The sequence below is a fragment of the Equus quagga genome, chromosome 13 (genome assembly GCF_021613505.1).
Source record: "Equus quagga isolate Etosha38 chromosome 13, UCLA_HA_Equagga_1.0, whole genome shotgun sequence".
NCBI classification, from domain to species: Eukaryota; Metazoa; Chordata; class Mammalia; order Perissodactyla; family Equidae; genus Equus; species Equus quagga.
The window spans coordinates 90668883-90695280 of record NC_060279.1 but is presented as its reverse complement, the minus strand read 5'-3'; the positions used below and the strand labels follow the sequence as shown (position 1 = coordinate 90695280).

General features: G+C 58.2%; 2 protein-coding genes and 1 non-coding gene across 3 annotated transcripts; all 3 read left to right on the top strand.

The window, feature by feature from the left end:
• Positions 1 to 1327: 1327 nt before the first annotated feature.
• Positions 1328 to 6007, top strand: EHD2 (EH domain containing 2). The gene is made up of 2 exons (XM_046682156.1): positions 1328 to 1531; positions 4208 to 6007. Exons 1-2 carry the CDS (start codon positions 1328 to 1330, stop codon positions 4757 to 4759), a joined length of 756 nt encoding a protein of 251 aa, XP_046538112.1. The 3' UTR covers positions 4760 to 6007.
• Positions 6008 to 7501: 1494 nt separating this feature from the next.
• Positions 7502 to 15657, top strand: NOP53 (NOP53 ribosome biogenesis factor). Its single transcript, XM_046682742.1, has 12 exons — positions 7502 to 7794; positions 8221 to 8285; positions 9749 to 9857; positions 10519 to 10718; positions 11128 to 11198; positions 12078 to 12173; positions 12887 to 12991; positions 13066 to 13269; positions 13653 to 13828; positions 13932 to 13998; positions 14627 to 14703; positions 14800 to 15657. The coding sequence occupies exons 1-12, from the start codon at positions 7505 to 7507 to the stop codon at positions 14858 to 14860; spliced, it is 1521 nt and encodes a 506-aa protein (XP_046538698.1). The 5' UTR covers positions 7502 to 7504; the 3' UTR covers positions 14861 to 15657.
• Positions 14044 to 14152, top strand: LOC124251586 (small nucleolar RNA SNORD23). The gene has a single exon (XR_006891780.1). It is a non-coding gene; the product is annotated as a small nucleolar RNA SNORD23 (small nucleolar RNA).
• Positions 15658 to 26398: the final 10741 nt, after the last annotated feature.

Below are 26398 nucleotides of genomic sequence, written 5' to 3'. Positions count from 1 at the left end.
GATTTGGATCCTGGGCATGGACCTACACCACTCGTTGGCAGCCATACTGTGGCAGTGACCCACATACAAAATAGAGGAAGACTGGCACAAATGGCAGCTCAGGGCAAATCTTCGTCAGCAAAAAAAAAAAAAAAAAAAAATTAGGGAGGACAGTGGCCCTGTTTTACTTTTTTTTTTTTTTTTTTTTGCTAAGGAAGATTCACCGTGAGCTAATACCTGTTCCAATCTTCCTCTATTTTTTTTTTTTTAGTATGTGGGCCACCAGCACAGCATGGCCGCTAACAGAGCAGTATAGGTCCACGCCCCAGAACTGAACCAGGCCGCCAAAGCAGAGCGTGCTGAACTTAACCACTAGGCCACTGGGGCTGGCCCCCCCCGTTTTCCATTTTTGCAAATCTCTTCGATGTCTGGCTTCCGAGGATCCTCATATCTGCTCCTTCATTCAGTGGGTTGCTGTATCACGTGTCTTGTGGCCTTTGAAAACTCCACCGTCCGCTCTGGAGAAAATGAGAGTAAAAAAGCCAGACGGCGCCTCAGCATTATGATTAAAATGGTTCTGACTGTGCGCGTGTCTGAACCCCTCCGGGGTTCCCCGGACCACACTTTGAGAATTGCTGGGGGGCCTCGCGGGCTGTGGCGGGAGTTTTGAACTTGAAAAGAGGCAATTTGAGACTTTGGACCAGCGTCTCGTGGTGTCTGGTGTTTGTTCCTAGAAACAAAGAAAAGGGCAAGAGGGGAAGCCAGGAGGCCAGTGGAGTGACGGGTGTGTCCCCCGCCCCCCGGCCCCGAGGCAAGAGAGGGTGAGGGCTGGGACAGGGATGGCCACGGAGATGGAGCGAAAGGAAAAACGTCGGGGAGAGACCTGGGAGGCAGAAAGCAAAGGAGTCTCGGATGGACGGGATGTGGCTGCCGAGGAGAGAGGGGGATCCGTCCAGGAATGACTTCTGGCCTTCCGGCCTCTCCTGGGGGGCAGGGGATGCCGTTTGCTTGCGGCGATGGGCACAGCTGGGGGACACGGTGGGGGGCCAGGCCCAGAATCCACCGAGGGCGTCAGAAGAGCTGTCTAGGGGTGCTGATGGGGCGGGCGGCTCAGCAGCTTGAGCTCCGGGAGCCGCCTGGGCTGGTCTGTAGATGTGGAAGCGGCCGGCGTGCAGGGGTGTTCGAGCCCCAGGAGGGGCCGAGGTTGCCCTTCCACCCACGGCAGCAGCGGCAGGAGCAGCTCACCTGTGACTCTTAGAAATGCAGACTCTCAGGCCCCAGCCTGGACCTCTGGATGGGGAACCACCGGCACCCTGTGTTTTCAGTGAGCTCCCCCCCACTCTGGGGGATGGTGACACGGGCTCAGGCCAGGACTCCCCTCCCGCAGGTGCACACCTATATCATCAGCTACCTGAAGAAGGAGATGCCCTCCGTGTTTGGTAAGGAGAACAAGAAGAAGCAGCTGATCCTCAAGCTGCCCGTCATCTTTGCCAAGATTCAGCTGGAACATCACATATCCCCCGGCGACTTTCCTGACTGCCAGAAGATGCAGGTGGGAGGCCTCCCAGAGGAGAGGGGGGAGGTGGGGGACGGGAAAGTCGGCTTCTGTGGGCTTGGGATGGGGCCTCCAAAACTGCAGAGATGGATGGCAGGTTCCGGAAAGCACCTCCTGCGAATAGTTCCGTGGAAGTTTGGTTTTGTGAGTTAGGATGAGGGAGTGAAGAGAAAGCCCCAAATAACTGTGGCTTAGTTAACATAGAGATTCATTTCTCTCCTTTGTGAAGTCCCGGAAGGGGCCCAGGGCTGGTTTGATGCTCTGCAGAGCCAGGGACCCTTCTGTCTTATTTCGCCTCCAGTCCCAAGACCCCCCTCATGGTACAGAATGGCTGTGGGAGCTCCAGCCATTGTGTCTGCATTCCAGCTAGGAAGAAGGGCAGGGGAGAGGGGCAGGGAAGCTGATGGGACGGTCTCTCTAAAGGCACTTTCTAGAACAGTGCTTTCCGATAGTCCTTTCTACAATGATGAAAATGCCCTGCGTTGTGCTGTCCAATATGGAAGCCCTCTAGCCACATTAAAACTGAAATTTTAAAACGAATTGACGTTTAAATAACCACCTGTGGCAACCGTCTTGAACGGGGTGGTTCTGGAGTTGCACCAGCAACTTGTGCTGACATCCGATTGGCCAGAACTTAGTCACATGGCCACGGGAGTTGCACCTGCAACTTGTGCTGACATCTGATTGGCCAGAACTTAGTCACATGGTATGGCTGGCTGCAAGGGAAGCTGGGAAATGTAGTCTTCCCTCTAGGCGGCCAGATGCTCAGGTAATGGTCAGGGTTTGCAGAGCTGAAGAAGGAACAGACGGATATCGGGGGACCCCTGGGGGGCTCCTCGCAGGTCCAGGCCTCGGATTAACCAGTGGCGGGGAACGCACTGGGTCTGGGGGTGGTGGCAAAGGACAAATGAAGAGCTGCTGGAGGAGGGCAGGGCAGGAGTGACCGAATGACCGTGGGGACAGGTCCAGGCTCAGGTGTGGAGGTGGGACGGGCCCCCGGCCCCCGCGGAGCCTCTGCTCTGAGATTGCATTAGGCTGGCACTCAAAGCCGGTGGCCTTTGGGTCTGAGATGTCTCCAGCCCAGGAATTATAGGGTGAATTTCCCCTTGGCGTCTACGAGCCCCATGATCCTGGGCCGGTCCCCTGACTTTTCTGAGCCTCAGTTTCTTCAGCTGGAAATGGGCATCTTGAGAGTCCCTGCTGCCAGCATTTGCAAGCCTGGGGCCTGGCACCGAGTCTGCTCTAGATCAAGGTCTCAGCACGACTGACATTTGGGGCCAGATCCTTCATCGTGGGGGGCTATCCTATGTCCCGCGGGATGTTTGGCGGCATCCCTGGCCTCTACCCTCTCCATGCCAGTAGCACCCCCCAGTTTCGACAATTCAGAAATGTCTCTAGAGCTTGCCACCCGTCTGCCGGGGGTGCAGCATCACGCCTGGTGGAGAACCGCTGGGCTGGATAAATGGCAGCTGTTGACATCACGTGGACGCTCCTTGAGCACTTGATCCGGATGAATTCATTTAGCCCTTCCCACCCCCTCAAGTCGGGGGAGTGCTCATGCTATCGACCCATTTCATAAGCAAATGTGGAAACAGGCCCAGAGAGGTGAAGTCACTTCCCCGAGGACACACAGCTCCTACGTGGCAGAACTGGGTCAGAACCCCAGCAGCCTGGCCCTGGAGTCCTCCGGCTCTTCACCATCACACCCCCGCCCCTATCTGTCCCCATCAGCGGACCCCTCCGCCTCGGCTCTGGAATTTAATGTGGTGCCACGAAATGGGTCGGTCTTTGCTGCAACTCTCCCGGTGCAGGTGACTCGGAGGTGCCCGTGCGAGATGCAGTGAGACCACAAACCTGGCCCCACAGCTGCTCTAGCACAAGACGACTTCTTGGGGTGGGGTGGATCCCAGGGTCTCCTAACGGTCTGGCCATCCCAAACCTAAGCTGCACATTTGGTAGCCAGCCCCTTAGCTGTTTCTGTGTGGTGGGGTGACAGAGCTAACGCCACAGCAGGAACTAAAATTTCTCTAAGTTGCATAATAGTCGGGGTGCTGGCTGGGCGGCTGGGGTGCCTTAGAGGATGGGCAGGGCTGAGGGCCGCCGGGTGTGCTCTGGTAAAGCTGTGGCTGATGTCAAAATACTGAAATCCATGGGGCTGGCCGGGTTGCCTAGTGGTTAAGTTTGTGCACTCCACTTTGGTGGCCCAGGGTTCACAGGTTTGGATCCTGGGTGTGGACCTACTGCACTCATCAGCCATGCTGTGGTGGCGTCCTACATACAAAATAGAGGAAGATGGGCACAGCTGTTAGTTAGCTCAGGGCCAATCTTCCTCAGCAAAAAAAAAAAAAAAAAAAAATCACTGAAATCCTTTCAGCTGGGAAACAACTGTGGCTCTGAGTCATCAGAGGGCCCCTGACCTCACCACTGTCGTGTGATTCTGGGGGCACGCCCAGCCAGGTGGGAGGGCCTCAGGACCCTATTGCCCAAGTCCGTTCTGAGTGGTGGGTGCCCAAGCAGAATGGGTCGTGCATATATTCAAATACTTCCACCCCCTCGGGAAAGAGCTGCCACCAGAGCTGGCCAAGTGTCCCCGGGGGTGCCAGGGGGCCGGAGGGCCTCAGGGACGGTGCCCCCTGACCTCTGGGTGCCCCCGTCTCCTGCCTGCCCCCGTAGGAGCTGCTGATGGCTCACGACTTCACCAAGTTCCACTCGCTGAAGCCGAAGCTGCTGGAGGCGCTGGACGAGATGCTGACGCACGACATTGCCAAGCTGATGCCCCTGCTGCGGCAGGAGGAGCTGGAGAGCACCGAGGCGGGCGTGCAGGGTGGCGCGTTCGAGGGCACCCACATGGGCCCGTTCGTGGAGCGGGGGCCCGACGAGGCCCTGGAGGATGGCGAGGAGGGCTCGGACGACGAGGCCGAGTGGGTGGTGACCAAGGACAAGTCCAAATACGACGAGATCTTCTACAACCTGGCGCCGGCCGACGGCAAGCTGAGCGGCACCAAGGCCAAGACCTGGATGGTGGGGACCAAGCTCCCCAACTCGGTGCTCGGGCGCATCTGGAAGCTGAGCGACGTCGACCGGGACGGCATGCTGGACGACGAGGAGTTCGCCCTGGCCAGCCACCTCATCGAGGCCAAGCTGGAGGGCCACGGGCTGCCCACCAACCTGCCCCGCCGCCTCGTGCCCCCCTCCAAACGCCGCCACAAGGGCTCGGCCGAGTGAGCCGGCCCCTGCCCGCCGGCCCTCTCTCCTCCTCGCCCTGCTGTGGCTCCCCAGCGCCAGTCTGCTGCACGCACACCCCACCCCGGCCCACATGCACCCTCCCTGCCCTCCTTCCCAGCTGTGGGGACCGGGGTCTCTCCGCCCCCCACTGCCTGACAGTGGGGACCAGGGGAGGGGCCAGGCTTCTCTGCCCGCCTGTCACACCTCTACCCGCACCGACGCTTAGGCACGTCACACCGACACTAACACACACACATACACACACCGAGGCAGCCATTCAAGTATTTATTGAGCACTGACTGTGTTCCGATGTCCGGGGGTTCATTCTGGGCACTGGGATTACAGCAGAGAGCAAGAGAGACACCGACGTCTGCCCTCACGAGCTGACATCCTCAGGACATAACAGCCACACAACCACACAGACACACACACACTGGGCCCTAACCAGTCTGCTCCCCGATTCTGGGCAGGACCCCTCGCCTGTTCCCCATAAGTGAGCGGCCACTGGGCTGAGGTGACTGACAGCCAGGCCCCTTGTCCCACCCCATCACCCCACCCCCATCACATCCTCAGGTCTCGGGACCACCAGGGGCTCAGAGGGGAGACACAACTTGCTACTTCCGCACAGGGACCCCCCCCCCCATGGGACCCTCCCCCTAGCTCTGGCCACACCCCTTTCTTTAAAAAGGATCCTTCGCAGACGGAACAGCCCCTTCGCTCCTGGCTCCTCCCGCACGGTGCCCACGCGGAGGTCTTTCTGTCCTCGCCCCACTGCCCGGGATTGCGAGCCCGGCCTGCCCCCCGCCCCCCAGCTGGTGGTCCGAGTTTTACACGGCTGCGCACGGCCTCTGCCCGCCGTCCGGCCCCATCGCAGCGGAGCCCGTCCCGGATTCAGAGGCCCCCGGGGCTTCATTTCAGTGTCCTTTTCAGGGCTGTCGTGGGGGGGGGGGGAGGAGGGGCTCTTGGTGCTACAGCCCCACCCCCACCCGCCAGGGACCTCTCACCCCCGCCCCGCCCCCCACTCTCTCCTGCCTTCCCCACACGTGAGTGCTTGACCCTGGTGGAGCACCCGATGGGAAAGATGGGGAGGAGGGCAGGAGGTGCGGAACGACTCCCCCTCCAGGGTGCTCACCGGGATTCCCACGCTCGCCGTCCCCCCCCCGCCCCCCATGCCAGGGTGGGGGACCCCGTGAAAAGCAGAGCGTCCCCAAGGAGCGAATAAAGGCCAAGGCTGCTTTCTTGGTGGGAGTCGGCTGTCTCGGGCTGGGCTGTGGGGGACGGGATCGCTGCCCCCCTGGGGCCGGAGAATCCTGGCCAGGACTTCAGTGTCGGGGTGGGGGGGGTCCCCTCCCAGCTCCCAGGGGCGGGGGTGGAGGCCGTGACTCAGTGCAGCGGGGCCCGATGACTCAAGCCTGGGCTGGGGGCCAGACCGACATATTTTCCGAAGAAGAGTGACTCCGGGGCCCCCCCTCCGGGACATCCCTCCCTCGCGCCGCCCGCCGCGGGGTCCTGGGAACCAAGCCCTGGGGGCGCGCGGGGTCGTGCGCGCGCGCCCTCCTGCGCCCACCCAGCCGGGCACCCCAAGCGGACACGCTCCCCCGGGGCCGACTCCCGGGGAGGCGGGGACGGGCGCCGAGGACCAGCTCGTGTGCGCACGCGCGCGCCCGCCGCCCCGCGCCCAGCCCCACACCCCCGGCGCCTCCCGGCCCGCGGCTCCCGGCGCCTCCTGGCGGCCACTCGAGGACCACGGCTGCTGGTCGCCGAGTCCCTGGTCCCAGGTGTTCGGTGCCCGGGTCTCCAGGGCGTCAGTTTCCGATGCTCTGCGCGAGGTGCGCTGTGGGACCCCCCCGCGGAGCGCCTTCCCTCTCTGTGCCTTTCCGCTTTCTGAGCGGAGCACGTCATTTATGAGGCCCTGGGTCCCCGCGGATGGGTCCCCCGGGCTGCTGGCTCGGAGTTTCCATCCTTATTTGTAACGGGGACCACCGAGTCGATGGGGGGCGAGGACAACAGCGAAGCGTTGGATGCCAAGCGCCGTCTGAAGCGCTTTACGTCCATCCCCTCGTTGAACCTTCTCAATCATCTACGAGGCGGGGGTACCCCTATCCCCACTGACAGAGGAGGAAACTGAGGCACAGCCAAGGAGCTTGCCCGAGACGCGCCCTCCCGCGCCTGCGCTTCCAGGGTCCTAACCAGTGCGGGTTCCTAACACCCTCGCACGTCACGTTCTGTGCTTCCACCCTCGACGTCCCCAAAGAGCTCGGATTTCCCAGATCCTGGGATCGGGGACACGGGGGGGGCTCCCAACGTCCTGAGATGGGAACGCGCTTCGTGCCGAATCTGCCACTGACGGCTCAGGCTGCCTTTTTTTTAGGAAACCTGGATTCAAAAATAATCATGAGCAGGGGGCGCGTGTGCATGGTGACGGAGGTCAGCCTGACTTCGGTGGTGAACGCGATGCAGCCCAGACCGAGGTCAAAATAGGATGCTGTACACGTGGAATTTATGTAACGTTATAAGCCAATGGACTGCGATAAAAAAATAGGCAAATAATAAATAAATAATAATGTTCACATTAAACAAATATTCCTGGGCGGCCGGGAATTGTTTTGCCGAAAACCTGCAACCCGCGGCCGCCACGAATCTGCAACGGAGGGAGGCGCCATTTACCCTCTATCAGGATAGCCGCCTCCCCGCCCTATACCAAGATGGCGGTCACCGGAAATACGTCACGGGAAGGGGCGGGAGATGTGCGCGCGCATGCCCCGAAACGGCTTCCGGGACGCCTGCGGTCGGACTTCTTCCTCTAACAAGATGGCGGCAGGAAGCAGCGGCGGTAGCGGGAGGCGCGCCTCAAAAAGCGAGGCCGATTCGGGCTTCTTGGGGCTGCGGCCCACGTCGGTGGACCCGGCGCTGAGGCGGCGGCGGCGAGGCCCCCAAAATAAGAAGCGGGGCTGGCGGAGGCTCGCTCAGGAGCCGCTGGGGCTAGAGGTGGACCAGTTCCTGGAGGACGTGCGGCTGCAGGAGCGCACGAGCGGGTGCGTGGGGCGGGACTTCCGGCGGCTGGGCCGCCTTCTGTGCGGCCAGGGGCGGGGCCGAGCGTGCTGAGGGAGGACTTCCGGGAGGCTGGGAGCATCTCTTACCGGGCACGCGGGATCAGCCGGGAAGATGCGTTGGGGGATCTGGGTGGGAGGCTGGGGGCTTGGTGGGGTCTCCAGATCCAAGATGTCTGGATAAGTTAGAATTCAATTAAACAACGAATGTGTTCAGCATCAGTCCGTTCCATGCACGCCCTCTAGCTTAGTGCGTTTTCAGTCCTGTAGACTGGAGGGAGGGGCCTTAGCCTGCAGGAGGCCATGGCGGGAAGAGGGTGCTCGAATGAGCATCAGATGAAAGCCGGCTCTGAAAGCTTAACCCGCCCTTCCCAACATCCCTGGCTGACGTTCTTCATCTCCGTATCCCAGTGGCTTGGTATCAGAGGCCCCGGATGAAGAACTCTTCTTCGTGGACACCGGTCCCAAGAGAAAAGGTGAGGCAGGGCCTTTGGCGGGAGGGTGCCTGGCGGTGATCGGTCCTTATCTAGCTCCTCTCAGTCTTTGAGGGGATCTGTGTTAATGGCACGGCTTGAGTAGCGAACATTTGCTAAAAAGGGTCTTTGAACAGGAGGATCGGGAAGGAACAGAAAGCAAGCTGGAGACTAACTGAAAGACGTCACATTTCCTTTTGAGGTGTCAGAGATCTGGATGCACAGAAAAGCCAGCAGTAGTCTACCTTGATGAGTAGGTTAGACATAAGTTAGAGAGTTTCCCGGTAATTTGCAGAAAAGCAAGTCAAGGACCCGCTGGTAAGGAGTCAGGTGTGCTTTGGTTAATAAGAACAATAGATTCCAGTTTCACCAGTAGGTGAAAAACTCGTCTTTGTCTCTTTGCCTTAATTTGCCGAGATGCAGGGTTGGCACCTGAAACGAACAGAGGAGGAGTGAGTGAGGGAGGGCTTTAGTGAGTAATAGGGCTTCCGTCAACGTAGGAAAAACAGACTAAGAGGAGGCGATCTGCTGGGACAGGAAGGCAAGCTGAGGGGTCCGCTTTGATCTCAAGACGGCAGGACACCCTTCCTGAGCAAGTGTGTCGTCTTTCAAGGGGTCTGTTGTAATCAAAACAGGAGGACCCGTTTCAGTGAGCAGAAGAAGTAGAAAGGACCCGCTCTGAGGTGCAGGAGACTGAGGGAGCGGGTAAGACAGGGTTCTTGAGGAAGGTGGTTTTCACAGAAGCGAGTGGATCTGGGGTGGGAACAGAAGGGTGAGTCGGGGACCCGCCCTGAACAGGTGAGGACGCAGTGGAGGCCGGCTCTGGCTGGGAGGAAGTCTCTTTGGGGCAGGAGAGGCAGTTTATAGGTCCTACTTAGGTAAGGAAAGCAGAGTAGAAAAATCGTCGTGGTTGTGCCGTTTTACGGCTCATCACTGTGCTTTGTGTTCTTGGAAGACATACGTCTGTCTGCACAACCTCACGAGAGAGGCATTAACCTTTTTATCTTGGAAGCACGGAGGGGCAAAGTCACTTTCTCGAGGCCCCGCAGTAAACGCAGGGATGTCGCTTCTGTCCCGGTGCGTCTTGTCCTAGAGCGCCTTTTGCTGTTTTGCTTTAGGAGTAACAGGCAGCAAACCCCCTTGTGCTGAGACTCGGTCGTCCTGGGCCCCGAGTCCGGCTCCCTGGCCTCCCGCCTGCTTGTTGGCGTTACTGGTGCTGTGGCCGTCGCCCTGCCTCATCTGGAAGGCCCCTGGGTGCAGGGCTGTGGGCCTGACGCCCTCTGTGTCCCCGGCTGGCCCAGGAAATGGCTGTGGTGGTGGGTGGTCAGAGCTTGGGGGCCTCTTTCAGGACCTCCAGGTCGGCCGCTGGGATGCGAGTCTGAGGGCTCCAGTGGAGCGGAAATGAGGAGAGTGGGAAGTGAGGCGGCCTGAGACCTTGATTTCTCTCCTCCTCTCTTCCGCTCCAGAGCTGAACGAGAAGAGGACCAAAGGCCAGAGGAGGTCACTGCTTCTCAAGAAGCCCCTTCGCGTGGACCTCCTCCTGGAGAACACCTCCAAGGTCCCTGCCCCCAAAGAGTGAGTGTCCCGCCCCGGCCGCCGCTTTCCTGCTGGGTCTGGCCTCTGCCTTTCTCTGCAGCAGCTTCCACCCTCTTCCTGGCCCTAAGGTAGTTCCTGGGGATGGAGGGAGATAGGTGAGGGTGCCCGGAGGCCAGGGATGGGTAAGATTTGGGCTTTGGAGAGCGGGTTGCAGGGAGTGGGGCGGGGGCCAGTGCTGAGCCGGCGAGGGTGGGGCCTGGATCCGATGGGGGTGGAGAGGAGCGATGATGGGAGCCACAGGCGGGAGGTGGATCCAGCTGGCTCGGTGACTGAGTCCTGAAGGAGGAGGGTGCGTGACGGGGTGCACAGCAGGGTCACCCCGAGATGGGGATGAGGAGGAGGCGTGGCTTTGGGAGCGATGCTCAGGTCGGCTTTGAGGGGGTCTGTGCAGTGCCTGGGAGACGTCCAGGGCGAGGGCCCCAGAGGCCGTCGTGTTGTTGAGTCTGGGGCTCAGGAGGGGTCCAGGCTGGAGACAGACCTGGGGAGCTGGTCTCGAGCACTGGACAGAGAGAGGAGGAGAAGCCCTAGAAAGTTTGTCTTGTGGAGGGCGCCTGGGCGAGGAGATGCTGTGGGAGGAGCCGGGCCCCTTCTCGGGCCTCTGCCTCACCCGCGTCACCTGTGCCCCTTCTCCCCGACCCAGCATCCTCGCCCACCAGGTCCCCAACGCCAAGAAGCTCAAGCGGAAGGAGCAGCTATGGGAGAAGCTGGCGAAGCAGGGCGAGCTGCCCCGGGAGGTGCGCAGGGCCCAGGCGCGGCTCCGCAACCCTCCAGCGGCCAGGGTCAAGCCAGGGCCTCAGGACACCATTGAGCGGCCCTTCTACGATCTCTGGGCCAAAGACAGTGAGTACCCATGTTATCGCTTCTTGAGTGGGGACTTGGCTGCCATGCACTGTTGTGCAGGTTGTGCATTGCACCACAGCATCGTGTCTAAGTGAGGAGCCCTGTGGGTGTTGCTTTGACCGTCTTCAGCACCTTGGGCGTCTCGAGGTCGTGTCCTCTTCTTATTCGTCCTCCCTTTCCTGAGGGCTGACTCCTGCCCCCAGGCTTGGGTCTCTTCTGCTTTCTGGACCCGTCCAGGTGCTCTTGTGCCTGCCATTTAAAGTCCCTCGGGGTCTGAGACTCAGTCCTCCTCTCGCCTATGCTTCAGTGCCGTGTTTATGAAGGGAGGAGGGGTCGAGGGAGCCCTCAGGGCCCCAGCGTTTTCCCACGCTGGAAAGCCCCCAGCAGCCGCCCCTTGCTGCCCCCACAGACCCTCTGGAGCGCCCCTTGGCTGGCCAGGACCCCTTTTTCCTGGAGCAGACCAAGAAGAAAGGCGTGAAGGTGAGAGCGCGGCAGGAGAGTGTCCTGGGGTGGTGGTCAGAGGAGGAGGGGCTGGGGGCAGCGGGGACGCCTCTGCCTTCAGGCCGCAGGGCCTTGGTCGCAGAGCCCGGCTATCCCGGGACCAAGGATGCGAGTGGGAGCCGGGCAGTGAGTGCTCGTTCCGCCGTCCTGTCCTGAGCGAGCGGTTTTGCCCAGGAGAGCGGAGGGAGGTGGAGGCAGTTCTGAGGAGCTGGGGTTGACGGGGTGGGCGCACCGGCGTGGGGGGGGATAGCCCAAGACACAAGCCTCGGGCAGGAGCTCCAGGGCTGGGGGGCGCTTGGGGGCAGGGAGGGGATGGGGGCGGGGGGGCGTCCTCTGGCCCCCAGGCTTCTGCTGGAGTCTGGGGGCCTCTGCTGGGCTGGAGGCCGACCAGGTGGTGCTGTCGGCCCGCGTGCCCTCGCGTCCCTGGGGTCTGTTCAGATGCAGGTGGGCCTGGGGCGCTGTGTTGCTCACAGACACCCCCGGGGATCGGGGGCTGCGCCTTCAGGGTCTCTCGGCCGTGCGCTGCACTGACAGACCGAGGGAACCTCGTTCCTCTGCCCAGCACCGTAGGTTTCAGTGACAGACGGACGTGGCTAAGTTTAAGGCCTGCTGTCCCATTTGTTTTTGTAAATGTCGCCCCTTCCAGCTGTGGGGTCCCAGGGCCTCCTCTCAAGAAAGGCGGGCAGAGCCCCTACATCGGGGGGGCTTGCTCATCCTGGGGTGCGGCTCCCGGGGTTCCACATGTCTGTGGCCCCAGGCGCCGGATCCCCAGGCGCCTCCCAGCTCAAAGGCTGTGGGCCGTGTGGAGGCCTCTCTCACCTCCTGGGCCTCACGCTGCCCTGTCCTGTCCTCCCCCAGCGGCCGCCGCATCTCCATGCCAAGCCCTCCCAGGTGCCTGCTGTTGAGGTGACCCCGGCCGGAGCCTCCTACAACCCATCCTTCGAGGACCACCAGGTGCGCAGCCCTGCACAGGCTTCTCCTCGGTTGTCCCCTGACTGCTTGGTTGGCACGTCCTCACCAGGCCTTCCTCCATGCCTGCCTGGTGCTGGGGACTTGGCAGTGACCAAGACAGCCCTGGGCCTGCCCTCTTGGTGCCCGTGGTTTGGCGGGGAGACACACTTGTTTTTAGACAGTGATGACCCAGAGAGAGCAGGACAGGGATGGGGGACCTCGAGGGGATCATCAAACCCAGGCTTGAGGATCAGGGATGACTTCCTGTAGGAGGGGACATCAGAGCCGAGACTGAAGGCTGGGGAGGAGGTTACTGTGGGAAGAGGGGAACCAGTGTTCTAGGCAGAGCTAGAGGATGTGCAAAGGCCCAGGGGTAGGCAAGACTGTGTCACCTTTGGGAAGTCCACAGGACAAAAACGCAAAAGGCCTTAACGGACTGTTAGCAGGTAAACCCTGGGACTCCGTGGGATTTATCCGAGAGCTAAGATAGTTTAGCAACAGGAAAAGCTAGCTGTGAGAATCACTGTTCGTTTCACAGACATCTTTTGAGTACAGGTGTTGTGAACAGAAGGGACAAAGCCCCTGCTGTTTGGGGGCACAGGTTCCCAGAGAGGTGGAGCAGACGTGAGGTTAAGGATGAGAAAGCTCCCTGTGGCTGCTGCCAGGAGGTGTGGGGGAGGGGTGCCCGGGCCTCACCGCACCCCTGCCTCCTCCAGACCCTGCTCTGGGCGGCCCACGAGGTGGAGCTGCAGCGGCAGAAGGAGGCGGAGAAGCTGGAGCGGCAGCTGGCCCTGCCCCCCGCCGAGCAGGCCGCCACCCCGGTGAGCCCCTGCCCACCCTCCCGCTCCCCCCTGCCCTGCCCTGCCCCCCGGCCCTGACTCCCTCTGGCCCACAGGAGTCGGCCTTCCAGGAGCTGTGCCAGGGGCTGCTGGAGGAGTCGGATGGGGAGGAGGAGCCGGGCGAAGGCCGGGAGGAGGGAGCGGGGGCCGGAGGAGCCGAGCCCGGAGGAGCCGAGGCCTCGCCTGTCCCCAGCCGCCCGGCTGCCTCGGAGAAGAAGACGGAGCAGCAGCGGCGGCGGGAGAAGGCTGCACGGACCCTGGTGAGCACCGTGGGGTCTGGTGTGCTCTGCCGGCCCCCGCAGCCTGATTTCTCGTGCCGTTTGGGGTTCTCGCAGCTGCCTCGTCAGCCGACACCTGTTCCCTGAGCTCTGGGCTCCGAGGACGTGTCAGGGAACCTGCTAAATCAAGTCTCCGCTGCCCCGTATTTGGGGGGGTGGGTGGGGGGGATGGGTGGGGGTGGGGGGTGGATGGACCTCAGCCCCCGGAGGTGTGGGTGGGGAAGGTCATTTCCGAGAACAGCTGTGCAGATGCTCCAGCAGTCGGCGGGTTGTGACCTGGGATCTGGTGGCCGGGAAGGGTCTCCAGGTGGAGGTGGCTGTGGAGGGGCCCCTGGGGCTGGCCCCTGACCCCACCTGTCTCCCAGCGGGTGCAGCAAGCTGCGGTGCGGACTGCCCGGCTGCGACACCAGGAGCTCTTCAGGTTGCGTGGGATCAAGGTGCAGGTGGCGCGGCGGCTGGCCGAGCTGGCACGGCGGCGGGAGCAGCGGAGGGCCCGGCGGCTGGCTGAGGCGGACCGGCCCCGCAGGCTGGGGCGGCTCAAGTGAGGCGCGGGCCGGGGCTCCGGGCAGGCTGGGTGGGCCCACTCCCCGTCCCGGTGCTCCCCACCTTTGCTGACCCCGGCCCGCCTGTCCCCGTGTCTCCAGGTACCAGGCCCCCGACATCGACGTGCAGCTCAGCTCGGAGCTATCAGGGTCGCTCAGGACCCTGAAGGTACTTTTCCACTTGGGGCGCTGGGTGCTGTCGGGGAGACCCCCGTGCCTGAGGATGACACTCATCCTTGCTCCCCGTGCCCCCAGGGGCTGTGGGCGACATCGTGGCTGCCCCGGGCTGGGCCAGTTGGGCTGATGCCCGGGGACTGAGGGCACGGGGGTCCCCAGAGGTGGGGCCGGGTGACAGTTTGAGCCTGTGGCTCTCAGAAGGCCTGTCCTCCCAGTTAGGTCCCGTTGTAGTCCCTGGGGTCTCCCTGAAGCTCAGAGTGGACACTCTCCCTCTCTTGCTCAGTCAGACCTGCCATGGCTCCCCAGTGCCCTAGGAGGAAGCCCTGCTTCTGACCCAGCCCGGGCCCTGTGTGCTCTGGTTTCCTGTGCGTCATCAGTGGGCCGACCGATGGCCCTTCCTCCTCTGACCCCTGGTCTTTGCCCTCGCCACTCCCACTGCCTGGCTGGTCTTTTCCACTTGTTCGCCAGCCTTCCTCTTGATTGTTCCACATCCAGGGTCAGGGGCAGCTTGTGGGTCAGTGCCCATCACCCCATGAGCTCAGGGCCAGGCCGAGCCTTGGCTGCCCCCCCGGGTTTCTGCACGGCCCCCGCTGAGGCCTCCCCGTCTCTCTGTCCCACAGCCCGAGGGCAACATTCTCCGTGACCGGTTCAAGAGCTTCCAGAAGAGGAACATGATCGAGCCTCGGGAGCGAGCCAAGTGAGGGCCGGGCTGCCGGGGGTGGGGGTTGGGGGAGCCAGCGCCCTCCCTGCGCCTGGCGTCCTGCTCACCGGCCGCGCTCTCTTCCTGCTCCAGGTTCAAGCGCAAGTACAAGGTGAAGCTCGTGGAGAAGCGGGCCTTCCGCGAGATCCAGTGAGTGGCGCTACCCTTCTCCTCCGTGGTGGTGGCCGCCGGGGCCTGGGGTCCATCCCCAACCTGGTAACTGGCCAGTGGTTGAGTGATGCGCCCCCGGCCAGGCCCGGGAGACAGTCAGCTCACCAGCAGCACCTGCGCCCAGAGTGGAAACGGAAGGGCCGGAACCAGAGGGCGGGGTCCAGCGAGCAAGGACGCGGGGCCCCCTCCACCCTCGTGCGTCCTCAGCCCCTTCTCTGTCCCCAGGTTATAGCCGCTGCGCCATGCTGGAGCCCCCACCCCTCAATAAAGCCCCCCTGACCCCCACCTCGAGCCTGCGTGTGCCTCGTCTGCCTCTGCGGGCAGCTTCTGTCTGTCTGTCCCCCTCTAGCGCAGGAGGACATGGGTACCAGGACATTCCAACAAGGCCTGTGAGAACCGGGGGGTTGCGGGGCCGTCCAGCATCCCAGGAGTGAGCAGCGTCTGGAAGAGTGTGGAGCGATGGCCTGCGGGCTGACCAGGGTCGGGGGAGCGAGGCCAGGGTCCTCGCCTGCGTGTCCGGCAGGGGGAGGAGCCTGCTCCTGGCCCCAGGGAGCGGGAGGCACATCTTGGGTCCAGCTGTGTCACATGGGTGTGGCCGCAGCTCAGGTTGGCCGAGTGCCTGCTGGGCCTTTAGGCCGATGGAGGCCCTCATGAGCCCTCACGACAGCTGGGCGAGGGGGTGGGCGTACCCCATCGCGAGGCAGGAGACCGAAGGCGACACAGAGGGCTGACTTTCCTCTCCTCCGCTCCTGTGACTCCATTAAAAACGTTTAAACCTTGTTCTACAAGTTATATAGAAGTCTGTTGTCACCGTAAGCCACTGATATGGTGCGTAAAGATAGCAAAAAAGGGGTGCGTGTCACCCGTGACCTTTGCCCTACATTCAGACACACTCCTCCTGGGCGGAGCGGGGGCCGTGCGTGTTGGTGTGAGCAAGTCTGCTCTGTTCCACACGTGATTCTGTTAAGTTACAAACACATACATGTGAAAGTGGAATTGTTGTGATTTTTCTCTTTTCTGGATAGAATCATTCCGTTCGTGGTTCTCTAACCTGTTTCTCAGGGCATTTTGGAGAACTTTCTGTGGAGGTGCAGAGTTCCCCCTCCCTCTTTTTCCCAGCTGCATAGACTTCCACGTGAGCAGGCCATAATCCACTCCCCTGGGCCCTGCAGCTCCTCCCAGTGAGGTGGGAAAGGAGGGGTATCTGTCCACGTGCTGGGTCACATGTGTCTGTGGGACAAATACCTGCAAGTGAATCCTCTGGGCTAAAGGGGAAGTATGTCTACAAGGTTATTGGATGAATTCAGCGAAATTGTTCTCGTAGGTTGTGCTGATTTCTGCCTTCTGCAGCCTAGGAGCCCACTAGTTTGCTCGTAGCTTTGCTCCTGCGTGATCTCGCTGTCTTTATTTTATTGTGCCTGGTTACTGCTGAGGTTGAGCGTCTCTTCATATCACTGCCTGTTTCCTCTTTGGTGCTGTTTCAAACCTTTTCACCATTTTCCTCCTGGGCTGTCATTTTCTTGTTTACTTGCAGGAGCTCTTTATTTATTATGGCTCTAGAGTCTGCCGTACATGTTGGAAACATTCCTTTAGACCTTGTTTGTGGTATCTTTTCTCAGACAGAAATGTTCAGCGTTTTTAGTTTTCTGTTAGTCTTTGTCCATTTTCTCATTATGGCCTTGGGGAAGGTTTCTTCAGGACAAGACTTTATCAAAGGAGAGCAAGCAGTTTATAGAAGAAATGGATGAAGGGAGAGACTAACGTCAGCCCTTTCCCCCACCACATCCCGTGAAACATCATGACTTTAAGGAACTGCTCCTTCCCCTCTCTCATCTTAGAAATAAAAAGGAACGTTGTGCAGACGAGAAAACAGCTTTGTGTGTGTGTGTGGGATGGAGGGAACAGAGGACAGGAGCCAGCAGGGTGAGGGGAAAATCGGAGCCACTCAGTGTCTGCCAAGGAGCCTTGAGACCCGGCCTCGGCCCCGGTAGGTCCACTCTGGGGGGAGAGTCTGAAGGAACCTTCTGGGAGAGGGGAGAAGACTCTTCATGCCCGGAGATGGCATCCAATGTGTCGGTACCTGGGGCGGGAGCGTCACAGCTGCTCAAGGGCACGTCCCGCACCTGGGCGGGAGGCAGAGTCCTCAGCAAGTTCTCGCCGCTTCGTTGCCTGGGGACGTGTGCCCGTTCCCACGTGTGTAAAAAACGGGGTGGGAGCAGACACATTTGTGCGTTTATTGCACATAAATTACATTTCATGTTTAGATTTTACAGTGGAATTAAAAAACCGCCGAAGTCTAGTTAAACGGTTTGCAAGCTGAAGTGGCGCCCTGCTGGCGGCAGCTTCCCGGGGAGGCGCCACCCTGAGGCGGGTTCCTGGACGGAGGGGAGATGGCCCGGGTCCCGGATGCGTCATGGGACGAGCCCAGTGACCTGCGAAGGGTGGAATCTCTGGGGGCGGGTGTAAGGTGTTCACAAGAAAACCCTCGACTTTCCTGTTGGAAAATTTTCCTAATTATTATGGGGAAAACGGTGCCTTGGGATCCAGTGTGGTGCTACTGGGGCTTAAGTTTCACCGCCACATATTTGCTCTGGTCCCTTCCAAGGCCCTAGGCCTCCTTTCGAATTTGTAACTTCCTGTTTTTCCTAAAGCAGGTTCCCCCAGTTGTCAAGGCTTCAGGCCTTTCTGGATCTGCCTCCGATGGCGATGTAAAAAAAAAGTCGGAAGAACCACCCACCACTTGGGTAAAGGCTGAGGAAATGACGGTACATCTGACTGCAGAATGAGCCTGACAGGCCTGTTGAAAAGGTCAGGGGCCATGTGTAGGCAGCAGCCTAGAATTGCTAAGAGCAGCAACCCGATTTCAAATCCCACTTCTGTTACTTGCTAGCTGTGTGACCTTGTGAAGGTTACTCAACCTCTCTGTGCCTCAGATTCCCCATCTGCAAAAGGGACGTAGTGATGGTGCTGACCTCGCTGTGGGTTGTTACAAGGATTAAATGAGTCTCACAGGAAAGCTCTTGGAACAGGGCCTAGCACGGAACACGCCCTAGGTGAGTGTTGGCTATTGTAACGTTGGGGAAAAAAAGGTAGAAAAAACATGGAAACTTGCAGTCTGTGCCAAAGACTGCTCACAAATACTCTCACCTTTTGACCCCATTGTGCTGTTGGGAACGTGTCCTAAGGAAGCGGCCGGAAGTCTGGGGACAAGCATATGGCAGAGGCAGGCCAGCTGGCAGAGCGCTGGGGAGGAGGGTGCCGCCCTGGGGAAAGCCGCAGGGTCTCCCCGTCCGCACTGCGCTCAGCCCACGTCCCCCGTACAGAGCCCCTCGGGGGGACTCCAGGGCACTCCTTTTCCTTACGACTTTCTCCAGCTTTTCCGAGTTTCCTATAACGGAGAAAACTTTAGAAAATGGGAATTCAAAATGCGGACAAAGGCTCCTCAGTGTAGGCAGCGGGGTCTGCCGGGAACCCTTCGGAGGATTAGAACCAGAAACGGTCCCAGCTCAGAACGAGGCGGGGGGTGCTTGCAGGCTGGCTGTGTACATAGTGGGCTGTCCCACCACCGTTGAAGGAGAAATCAGCTTTTGGAAGACTTTAATGATCTGGGGAAATACAGTGTGTCTCAGAGAACTTTGAAATGGGCAACAAGACCCAGTATGACCTGGATGCGTTAAAAGGGGTGCAGACACGCGGGCAGAGGCCTGGGTGACACCTGAGCCCCGAGGGTGAGCGGTGGGCAGGCGTCTCCTCCCTTGGCTGCTGTGTCTTCTCATTTCTCCCCGTCCCTCACTGGGGACACGGCTGGGCCGGGCAGCTTCCCCAACTGTCCTCGTAGCAGAGGCCAGAGTGGCAGCCGTGTCACCCAGACGCCCTCGAGCTGGACTCAGACATGGCACAGGCTTCGGTGGTTAGGGTCCCTCCAGAGCTGGGACCCCGGGTCACGGCCAGGACTGGGTGCTCCTGAGCCCCGTGGTTCAGAGGCAGCAGGGCCCCGGCGCGTGGCTCTGTGCTGTCGTCCTGGGTCCTTCCCGAGGGCCCGGCCCAGAGCCGCTGCCCCAGCCTCCCGCTGTCTTGTGAGCACCCGATTTCCCCGTGTTAAATCCCTTCCTGTTTGAAGCACCTGCAGTGGCTTCTGTTTAGGCTCCAATCCCACCTGAGGCCGCGACGCGTTGCTTTTATATGCAGGAAAATCATTTTAAAAATTCTGAGAGCTTTTCAAGGCCTGCATGAAACTAAACCACTCAAAAGTTGACAGTTTCGCTGTGTTCATTTGCCAGCAAAAGAGACGGTGGCCCAGAGAGGGCAAGGGGCTTACCCAAGGCCACACAGGCCTGCTGACAGTCAGAGTCCAGCCAAGACTTTCTCATTCCACTCAGCCCCGTCCTCTGTGAATGAGGCGGGAGCCGGGACAGACGGCTCACCCCTTTGTGCCTTACCTGCCCCACCTGTCCAGGGAGGGGTGCGGACTGATGGCCTCAAACCATCCTGGGACCCCAACCCTGGAACAACACTCGCTTGAGTCCCCAGATCAGAAACCTGGCGACATCGTGTGTTCTTCCCTTTGCTTTAGTGATGATGATGTCATTAAAAAAATTAATGCTTGGTCTGTATGTCCCAGGTCCTTGTTCTGGTCCCAGTGAGACGGGCGACTATGACTCCCGTTTTACAGCTGAGGAATCTGAAGCACAGACAAGGGAAGTGTCTTGCCCGGATCTGAGATTCCAGCCCGAGTCATGGCCATTCACCCTTTGAAATAACGGCCCTTCCATTTGTCCTCACCCCCTCTCACCCCCCCAGGCACTAAGGATAAATACTGAGTCCTCTCCTAGTACCTGACGTTTGAACAGAGACTAGGGTAAAACGAGGGAGACAGCCATGTGGCTATCACAGGGTAAAGCTTTCCAGGTAGCGAGAACAGCCAGTGCAAAGGCCCTGGGGGTTGGGAACCTCAGGAAGGGGAAGGGAGACCTGGATGCCTGCAGCCAAGAGAACCAAGGAGAGAGCGTGGGAGGTGATACAACCTGGGACCAGGTAGTGCAGGGCCGTGCGGACCACAGGAGGAGAGAGTCAACAGATTGTAGGGGGTGTGCAATGAAACAGAAACCCAGCAAGAAAGCTACTGTAGCAGTCCAAGCAAGAGATGACAGTGCTGGACCAAGTGGTCTCAGGGGAGGCGAGAAGTGGGCGGATTCTGGATACATTTTGAAGGTGAAATGCCCAGATTGACTAAGAGGCTGCAAGCGGGTGTGAGAGGGCTGGAGGGAGATCAAGGGTGACACCAAGGAAATTCTGGGCAGAACATTGGGATGGATGGAGGTGCCCCATCCTGCGATGGTGCATGCATGGTGGGGGGACACACATTCCAGAAAGGAAACTCTTAACACCTTCCTGGCTGGTGGAGAGATGCAGAGGGAGACGGAATGAATGAAAATGGGATGAATGAATGGAGCGGGTCAACAGAGTCCGGGACGACTCAAGTGAGAGTGCGTTTGGGCAGAGAAATCCAGATTGGACTCTGGCGGATTAAACCTGAGCTGCCTATTAGGCTTGTAAATGGTGATGTGGTGGGAGTGACTGGACACGGGTCGGAGCTCAGGGGACAGGGTGGGGTGAGCCTGGGGTGGTCAGCGTGTGGACGTGGGTGGCATTTGAGGCAGTGGTTACTAGGGGCCGAGTGTAGACAAAGTGGGGAAGGAGGAGAGAGGAGGGGGGATGGAGGAGAGAGGAGGGGGGAGGGAGGAGAGGGGGGGGGGGGGGGGGGAGGGCGGGCGGGGAGGGGGACTCAGAGAGTTGGGGGGAGGCGGGGCGGGGACGCCCCCGGTGACCGTGCCCGGAGCGGCCTCGTGGTGCTGCCCGTGGTCCTGCGTGCACATCAACGTTCCTCTCTGCGTATCCCGTTTGGACAGTCAAATGCGGGGCGTCCCGAGTTCAGGGGGAGCGAGCAGAGATGCAGGAGAGACGGTGGCCGCCAGGGGGCGCCGAGAGCCCGCACCCGGGACAAGCTTTCCTGGTTGGGGGCGGTCCCCGCGCGACCCTAGCTCCCCGTCACCCCTGCTCAGGACCCCTCGAAGGGCCACGCTGCAGCAGGCGGGACAAAGGCTAGACCCCGGGGGCGCCAAAGCAGTAGCTGCTGCTTTCTGAATGGGCGGGGGCAGATCTGAGGAGACGCCTCTCCAGGCCCGCCCCAAGGGGCTTCTGCGGGTCTGGGGGCTGCGGTCCGCGTCGGTCGAGGAGATTTGATGGATGTATCCACACTGGTTACAAACCCCCTCCACTCGGGCATGGACCAAGACCTCGGCCTGGGGGAGTGGGGGAGTGGGGGAGTGGGGGACTGGGGGTGGGCGGGGGTCCGGGACCTGGAGAGGTTGCGGGGCGGGCAGTGAAAGGTGAGGACCAGCGGGAGGGCAGGACGACAGGGTCCTTGCCTGTGAGGGGCGTGTGTAGGTCATGGTGGGGGCGAGGCCAAGAAGTGCAGAGACAGCTGCTCTACGGGCTCTTGTCACTTTGCTGTGGCCAGTGGGCATCAGGCCTCACCCCTGACCACCCCCTGGCCCCCTCCCCTGCCCTGTGCCTTCCCCACTTGCCAGGCTGAGACCTTATCCAGGACCCCTAGAGGCTGGTAGGCCTCATGCCACTCCATTCATCCATCAATGGATCCATCCATCCATCGGTCCATCCACCCACCCATCCATCCATCCATCTGTCCATCCATTGATCCATCCATCCATCCATCCATCCATAGATCCATTCATCCATCCACCCATCCATCCATCCATCCATTGATCCATCCATCCATCCATCCATCCATTGATCCATTCATCCATCCACTTATCCATCCATTGATCCATCCATCCATCCATCCATCCATCCATCCATTGATCCATCCATCCATCCACTTATCCATCCATTGATCCATTCATCCATCCGTCCATCCATCTATCCATTCACTGATCCATCCATCCATCTATCCATGCATCCATCGATCCATCCATCCATCCATTGGTCCATCCATCTGTCTGCTTATCCATCCATTGATCCATCCATCTATCCACTTATCCATGCATTGATCTATTGATCCATCCATGCATCCACCCACCCATCCATCCATCCATCCAAGCATATAGAGTGGGTGATGTTTGAAATGAAGTTCTAGAAGAGGAGAGCGGTGACCCTTGGCAAACTGACAGGGAAGATGCATAGGAAAACTTCCTGGAGAACCGGAAATGATCTATCGCTTGATATGGGAGGTGGTTAAACGATGCTATACGTATTTCGAAGAATTCACTGAGCTGTGCATTAAGATTTGTGCACTTTACTGTGTTAACAAAAAGTAATTTTTTTAAAAAAAGGACAGTCAGGGATGGCCTCACCCTAGGAGGTGACCTTTGGATAAATATCCATGTCATAGGCACCACTGAAAGCGCTAAGGCAGGTACCGTATTCCTCAGTGTAGACCGCACCCAAATACGCGCTCCAGCTCCTTTGAGTACCACATTCACCAGAATAGGTCCCACTACTTCCCGGGTCTACCGTCCGCTCCTGTGTGGGTGGCACAGTGTGCCCGGTGTAAACGGAAGAGGCCTGATGGGAACTCAGTGGCACTTGCGACAAATCTAACCCCAGTGAAAAAAAGAACCGATAAGTCCTTCTTCAAAACGTTTAAAATCTGAAACATGCCTTTCCCCTTTAAGGATGCAAAGCGGCTTCTTATCAGCCAAGGGCCCATCCGCCGGGAAATGACCCCCCACCCCCACCCTAACCCCCACCCCCACCCCATCAACGCTCCCTAATTCTGAGCGCCGGTACTTGCCTAGGAAGAGAGAAGAAGTACGGCGGGGAGCGGAAAGAAAGAATTCTGGTGCCAACTAACGACTCAGCTCGCCTTCCTGTTTCACAGACGGTGTTTACACCACTCAATTGTTTCGAGGGTTTGTGAACCTTCCAATAAATGACGTCGTTTTAAAGACGGTTTTTGTGAAACTGGACGAAGTCCACAATTGTAGCCGTTGATGGAGGCGACTCAGCAATAAGCTAACTGAGTATTTTCTTAAAGATGCGTCGATCTGACAAGTATTTCCCGCGTGCCCGCCGCGGGCCGCTCCCTGCTTGAGAGGCCGGGCGCATATAGCAGGAAGGGGTCAGAACAGAAAAACACCGAGCGCACATCCTAGCGGGTGGAGACGGCCAACAGCGTCAAAAAGTCATAAATAAATCACAGACTGTCAAGGGTGTAAGTGCCCTGGGGAAAAGGGGGGCAGAGGGCTGGGGGAGGGGTTGTGATTTTAAATAGGGTGTCAGGGAAGAAGGGACATTTGAGCAACGATCTGAAGGAAGTGAGGAGAGAGCCCGGCGACCGTCTAAAGGAAGAGTGTTCCAGGCAGAGGGAACAGCAAATGCAAACTCTCTGAGGTGGATCCGGGGGTGCACCTATCGTAGGATTCCATTTACACGAAATGTCCGGAAGAGGCGGGTCCCCAGGGACAGCAAGCGGATTGGTGGTTGCCCGGGGGGAAGGGGGGAAGTGGGAAATAACTGCTTGATGGTTGCGGCCTCTTTTGGGGGTGATGAAAACGTCTTGGAAAGAGATAGAGGTGCTGGTGGCACGACTCTGTGACCGTGCTAAGTGCTTGTAATGGTCAACGTTAAGTGGCGTGGATTTTACCACAATTTAAAAAACCCACACAACTCTCATCTCCCATCGCCATCATTTCCTATAAGAAATGATGACTGAGGCCAGCCGGGTGGCATAGTGGTTAATTTCGCGGGTTCGCCTTCCACGACCCAGGGTTCGCGGGTTCGGATCCTGCGGAGACCCAGCACTGCTCATCAGGCCCTGCTGAGGCCGTGTCCCACATGGCACAACCAGAAGGACCTAGAACTAGAATATACAACTATGTCCTGGGGCTTTTTCCTGGGGGAAAAAAAGAAAAGAAAAGAAAAGAGGAAGATTGGCAACAGATGTTAGCTCAGAGCCAACACCTCCCCCCCCCCAAAAAAAAACAGAAGGAGAAATGATGACTTAGGACCATTTTTTAAAAATAGGAAGCATGCATTTTGTGAATGTAATAAACACCATTGAATCTTATCTCTAAAATGATTAATTTTATGTTATGTAACTTTTACCTCAATTTAAGAAAAAAAAAGGGGCCGGCCGAGTGGCGCAGTGGTTAAGTGCGCACATTCGGCTTCTGCTGCCGGGTGTTCACGGGTTCTGATCCCGGGTGCGGACATGGCACCACTTGGCACGACATGCTGTGGTAGGTGTCCCACATATAAAGTAGACGAAGATGGGCACGGGTGTGATCTCAGGGCCAGTCTTCCTCAGCAAAAAAAAAGAGGAAGATTGGTAGCAGATGTTAGCTTAGGGCTAATCTTCCTCGGAAAAAAAAAATGAAAAAAAGAAAAAAAACCACCCAACCTCTGAGCCTTTAAGGAGGCAGTGTGTCAGCTATATTGGGGAAGGGCAAGGAGGACAGTGCAGCGGGAGCCTAGCGGGGAGGGGCTGACATGGGTAGGGGGGCAGAATAACCGGGACCTTGAGTGCCCCGGCGATGCTTCTGCTTGGACTCAGAGCTGGGAGCCACGGAGGGTTCTGCGCAGAGGAGGGGCGTGGGTGGGGACCGGCGCCCCCTGGCGGCCGCGTGGGGAACAGCCTCGGGCAACCAGGGCGGCGCGCTGCGTCCTGGAGGAGGAGGTGCTGGTGGTCCCCGAGAGCTCGGGCAGGTGGAGGTGGGGAGGGGCGCGCGCACCCAGGGCGCATTTTGAAAGTAGACCCGCCGTGATTGGCTGATGTACCGGGACACGAGAAAAGTCCACGGGCGACCCCAAGGCTTCTGGCCTGGTCTGGAGTTGCCGTTTTCCGCGATGGGGAAGACTGAGTGAAGATGGTGGAGTGGGTGAATCAGGAACCCGGTTTGGAGTGTCCGTTGGACGCCCCAGTGTAGACGTCTTCCACACTCTTCCCTCTCCATCTGGGTCTGCCAGGGTTACCAGTTGTGCCGGGGTCCCCAAGCCACCCCCGTGTCTGGAGATTTGCTAGAAGGTCCCACAGGAGTCAGGATATAGTTGACACAGTAGGGACAAAGAGCGGATCCTAGGAGAAAAGACAGGCAGTGTCAGGAGGGGTCACGCAGAACACACGTCCCCAGTCGGAAAAAAAACAAAAACAAAATTCACCCGAGTAAATTTTAAAGATAATTGGCTTTATTTGTATTTATTTACTTAAATTATTTTATCGAGGTCATATTGGTTTATAACATTGTGTAATTTCAAGTGTACGTTATTATATATCAGCTTTGGTATAGACTGCATGGTGCTCACCGCCAATAGTCTAGTTTTTATCTGTCACCGTATATATGTGCCCTTTACCCCATTCGCCCACCCCCTCCCCCTGCCCCTCTGATCTTCCCCACTGATCTGCTCTCTTTGTCCATGTGTTTGTTTCTCTTCCATGTGTGACTGCAGTCATACGATGTTTGTCTTTCTCTGTCTGGCTTATTTCGCTTACCATCATACCCGCAAGGTCCATCCATGTTGCCGCAAATGACAAATTTTGACAAAATTTTGTCTTTTTCATGGCTGAGTAGTATTCCATTGTATATATATATCACATCTTCTTTATCCAAGCATCTGTAGAAGGGCATTGGGTTGCTTCCACGTCTTGGCTATTGTGAATAACGCTGCAATGAACATAGGGGAGCATAAGTCTCTTTGAATTGTTGCTTTCATGTTGTTTGGATAAATATCCAGTAGTGGATATTAGATTGTATGCTATTTCTATTTTTAATATTTTGAGGAATCTCCATCCTGTTTTCCACAGTGGCTGCACCAGTTTGCCTTCCCACCAGCAGTGGATGAGGGCTCCCTTTTCTCCACACCCTCTCCAACGTTTGTTATTTTTAGTCTTGGTGATTATAGCCGTTCTGACAGGTGTGAGGTGATATCTCCTTGTAGTTTTGATTTGCATTTCCCCGATGATTAGTGATGTTGAGCATCTTTTCAAATGCCTGTTGGCCATCTGTATATCTTCCCTGGAAAAATGTCTGTTCATCTCCTCTGCCCATTTGTTGATCGGGTTGTTTGTTTTTTTGTTGTTGAGTTGTATGAGTTCTTTATATGTTATGGAAATTCACCCCTTATCAGATATATAATTTGCAAATATTTCCTCCCAATTGGTGGGTTGTCTTTTCCTTTTGTTCCTGGTTTCCTTGGCCTTGCAGAAGCTCTTTAGTCTGATGTAGTCCCATCTGTTTATTTTTTCTTTTGTTTCCCTTGCCTGAGTAGACCTGGTATTCGAAAAGATGCTGCTGAGACTCATGTCAAAGAGTGTACCGCCTATATTTTCTTCTAGGAGTTTTGTGGTTTCAGGTCTTACATTCAAGTCTTTAATCCATTTTGAGTTAATTTTTGTGTCTGGTGTAAGAGAATGGTCTAATTTAATTCTTTTGCATGTGGCTGTCCAGTTTTCCCAACACCATTTATTGAAGAGACTTTCCTTTCTCCATTGTATGTTCTTGGC